The 4,200-nt window shown below is 39.4% G+C and overlaps 1 protein-coding gene across 3 annotated transcripts in view; it reads right to left on the bottom strand.

Annotated features, from left to right (window-relative positions):
• Nucleotides 1–2,958, bottom strand: part of LOC106940462 (circularly permutated Ras protein 1-like) — a 13,822-nt gene extending 10,864 nt beyond the window's left edge. For 2 of the 3 annotated variants that reach the window (XM_015023223.1, XM_015023225.1), the window contains exons 1-5: nt 2,719–2,957; nt 2,504–2,597; nt 944–1,183; nt 497–715; nt 273–413 (exon numbers count right to left, since the gene is read on the bottom strand). In XM_015023223.1, coding sequence (XP_014878709.1) covers nt 273–413; nt 497–715; nt 944–1,183; nt 2,504–2,597; nt 2,719–2,787 — 763 coding nt within the window. In that variant the 5' untranslated portion in view covers nt 2,788–2,957. Of the gene's footprint in view, nt 1–272; nt 414–496; nt 716–943; nt 1,184–2,503; nt 2,598–2,718 lie in introns of all 3 variants that reach the window. The other variant, XM_015023224.1, reaches the window with a different exon arrangement.
• Between the last annotated feature and the right edge of the window lie 1,242 nt (nt 2,959–4,200).

The raw sequence follows: 4,200 nt of genomic DNA, 5'->3' as shown, positions 1-4,200 counted from the left end.
TAGATATAATTGAAAACGGTGTATTGACTTATTTTTGTCATACCTTGTCGCGTATGCTAAACTGACAGCTCCTCTAAATATCGCGGAACTCTTAATATGCATGCGCACGCATGCGCATTCACTGCATGTGTGCTATTTTGATTGCGTATTCTGATCTGACAAAACACCGGCTGTCTGAAAGAGTCGAAATTCCCATCAGTAAAAAACACTCATGGAAATCTGCACCTCTTGTCCTTTAACACCTGGACCGTCCAGGCTGGACGTTATAATACCTTTACTTGCAGGCAGCGGAGGTTTGGATGAAGGAGGCGGCGGCGTCTGAGGCGCCGCAGGAGCTGCGGCAGGTGAGGATAAAACCATCATGTACTCTGGGCTTAGAGGCATAAATGAAGGTCTTGGAGGTAGCGGTGGAGCTAATGTTTGGAACCCATAAGGATCAGTTTGCAGTGTTTTTACATTAAAAGTGCAAAAATGCAGATTTTAAAACATTTCTTACCGGATCCAAGCACGACTCCTCTATCAGGAGGAAGCTTCGCCTCTCCGCCTTGGCCTTCTGGTAATGTGTAGGAGTAAAGGTCCTCCGTCGTTTCCACGTTTGAACCTGATTCATGTTTTGTGTCGACGTACCAAAGCGACTGATTGTTGGAGGTTTGAGGCGGATCAGGTTGTTTGGGATCAGGATTCGCTGTAGGCTTGATGAATGGCGGCAGAAGGGCTGTGCGAAAAACACAGGAGGAGCTTTACAGGAATAATTCAGAACAAAAATATAGATTTAATCCATGTTAAAAGATTGATGAGTTTACATTAAACACAGTTCTGCTCAGATCAGCAGTGGTAGAAACACTTTCACTAATTCACAAATCTGCAAATGTTATGCTTAGTTCTTCAGAGTTTCTAGCTTTGAAAACGTTTAGCTTCGTCAATAGATCGATAACGTCTGTACCGATCTTTCTGGAAGGCATCGCTGGAGAAGCCGATCCTCCGGGAGGAGAATCCACCTCTGGTCTTCGCTGAAGTTCTGGATGGTTGAAGAAGAGAGAAACGGGTTTGGAGGATCCGACTTCCTGGTTTCTCTCCCGCTGTCCAGAGGTTTTCTGAGACGAAGCTTTAGCAGACAGCGGATTGGTGGGGGGCGGAGGAGGAGGAGTACGAGGACGAAGGGCTTTAACCGGAGGAAGAAGGGCTGGAAAAAGAAACATTTACAATATGATCACTCCCATTGTTTTTTACAGCAAAAACTAAAAGGAGAACAAACTTCCATTTTCCAAAACCTCCAAAACCTAAAAAAGACGAGCCAGAACCGTTATATCTGCTCTTCTCCAGTACAACTGTAAATCTGACGCACAGGCAACATCTGCAAAAACACAAAATCTTACCAAGAATTTTTGGTAATTTCTAGTGCAAATATTTTAGTGCACTTGAAATAAGACAAAACCAATTTACAAGTAACTTTTCAGCAACAAGCAAGAGTTGGTTTTATGTCAGTAATTTCTTAGTATTGATTTTTAAAAAGTACTTGCTCCACTGGGAGACTATTTCACTTATGGCAACATTTTCCATGTTAGAAAAGGCCGTCAACTTAATTAAATCAAGGGCTTAAAATAGAAAAACAAGTTAAATCCACTTATTTACATCCTACTGGACTATGAACACGCAGATATTTGCACTAAAATCAACCAGATGATCAAACCCACCGCCACTCTGTAACATACTGACTACCTACCACTACTTCACACAACCCCACACATAACAAAGAAACGGGGAAACAAATCCTTATAAATAAAATGCTCACAACAATGCATTAGGCCCGTTGTAGATAGAAAAAAATAGGAATGAATTTCTGTCAAAGAATCTCAGAAATCAAATATTTTATAGAAAAAACGTGGAAATTTTCTGAGCTTGTAAAGTCAAAAAATTTTGACTTTTGGAAATATCCAGTTTTAAAAGTTACAATTTTTAAAACTTTAAGCTCAGGAATTTCCACGTATGTTCTAGAAATTTTCTGAGATAAATCTGAAAATCTCTTATTACTTTCTTGGATATTTACTGATGTTTTGAGGTCAGATAATCTCAAGATTCATCTAAAGATTTCTGATTATTTTTCCCCACTAATGTACAACTTTTTTCAGCTCAGATAATTTTGTAGTTTTTTTCTAGAAACTTTTTGAGATTAATCTCAAAATGTCAGAGTTTTTGACATAAACTTACTAATTTTTTCCATATAAAAAGGCCCTACTAAACGCTTATAAATACTAGATGCTTTGTGCTCAGTGTTTGGATGACCTTTGACCTGGTTAAGTGTGACTCAGCAGGCATCTGACTGTAGCTGTTTTACTCATCACTTTGTTACCAACCAGTTTCAAGAAGCTCAAGGAAAATCCAGAAACACAAAGTTTAGTTTCCCTCCAGTAAAACCCCTCCAGGTTTTGTTCTCTACACGTTCAGGTGAGGTTAAAGGTCACGGGTTGTGTAGCTGTGAGTGATGGGAGCAGAGGTGAGCTACCTGAGCGTTTGGCTGCGTTGCCGCCGGATCGTTGGACTTCCCTCCGGCTCAGGGACGGCGGCACGTAAACAAACCCGCAGGCGAACTCCATGGGCTTTCACACAGAAACACACAGAACAAGTCAGAACGATCCCGATTCGGAGCCGAAACGCTCCCGGACCGCGACCAGAACCGCTCCATTCAGAACCTGGAAGGTGTGAAAGACAAATACTCACAGAACCAGAGGCTTTGGGTCGGTCTGAACAGGGAACCAGCAGCAGGAAATCCGTTTGCTGCTCAGACATCTTGTCCAACAGGTTTCTCTAAACGATTCAGATCTTTATCTCAAACTGAAACACTGGATGGGAACAAAATCCGCTCCTTCAACTACCAACGAACGCAGGCGTCGGCTCATTTCTGCATCTGATTTATGTCCTTACAGAGTTAAACCTCCAGGACTCGACACAAAACAAATGAGTCAAAGAAACCAGGAGATTCAGTGGATAAACGGAGATTCAAAAGTTTAAAATTTCCGAGAAAAAATTTACTTTTGAAACTTTCCATGTTTTTTCCTAGAAAAATTCTGAGACGTGAAAATTTGCAAGTTTTTTCTTGCAAATTTTTTGACATTTCAAAGTAATTTCTGTTTATAGCAAAACATGGACTCCTGCTATTTTATCTACAATGGAAATATAATAAAATGCTGTTTTTGTTTTACTTTTATTCACTGTTAATTACATCCATTCATCATAATTGCTGCCTCATATCTTCTGATTTTAGTGGATGTTTGCGTTTCTTTGCGTTTTCTGCAGCAGTTTCCGACCTGCTGCTCGGTTCGTTTAGTTGATGTCTTCTCAACTAAACAAACTTTTAGTGGAAACTTTTCCATTTCTTTCTCGTTACACCTGAAGAAAAAAGCAGCTGATTAATTTGACTGGCAGTCAGGCAGAAAGATGATGCACAGCAAATAATATTCATACTTAAATTTTATGATTGGCAAATAAATTTGTGTTTATGATAAAAAATGTTGAAAAATGGTTAAAAAAAATAAAAATCTGTAGACGGAAAAAACCTTTGAATCTGTTAATCCCAACATGAAACAGTGAAAGAAAAATGATGCTCAATGTTTTTAACTTATTTTACAGATTCTCATTAAAAGCCACGTACCAACAAGCAAAATGATGCTTTTATTGTGAAATGTAATTCATTAAATATGTCATTTGTGTTCCCAGAAGGTAAACATTCACACTGCATGCAGAATGTTGTAAACAGTCAGCAGTGAGATATAACAATTCATTTATGGTGGAAGAAAATAAATATTTTTCTTTACAAACACATCAACATGCATGAACAGATTCATACGGAAACACATCCCGTCCAAACATCACTTCAAATTTAAATTAAAGGGGCAGTACTATGTGTTTCCCAGGCACACAGAGGCCACCTTAGAGCACAATTAATAATTTGTTACTTTCAGTTGTTAAAAAATGTTACATATAGAAAATGTGACTTAAAAGAAATTTGACTTCCTGATTTAACGCCTTGAAATTGGGCCTGTCTCTTTAAAAACGCCTGCTCTTTCTGAAGCTCCGCCTCCAGAAAGTCATCCCGACATGGCTCCTCTATTAACCCTGTAACGTTTTTACCAGCGTCGCATTTCCATCAAGTGTGCTAATTGCTTCTGGCTAGTCTGAAGGAGCTGAGTGGGGGAGGAGCTG

This window comes from Poecilia latipinna, unplaced genomic scaffold, assembly GCF_001443285.1.
Source record: "Poecilia latipinna isolate Pla-1442-1.1 unplaced genomic scaffold, P_latipinna-1.0 Scaffold3235, whole genome shotgun sequence".
NCBI lineage: Eukaryota > Metazoa > Chordata > Actinopteri > Cyprinodontiformes > Poeciliidae > Poecilia > Poecilia latipinna.
Note: the sequence above shows the minus strand (reverse complement) of the source record. Positions and strands in the feature narration are given on the sequence as shown.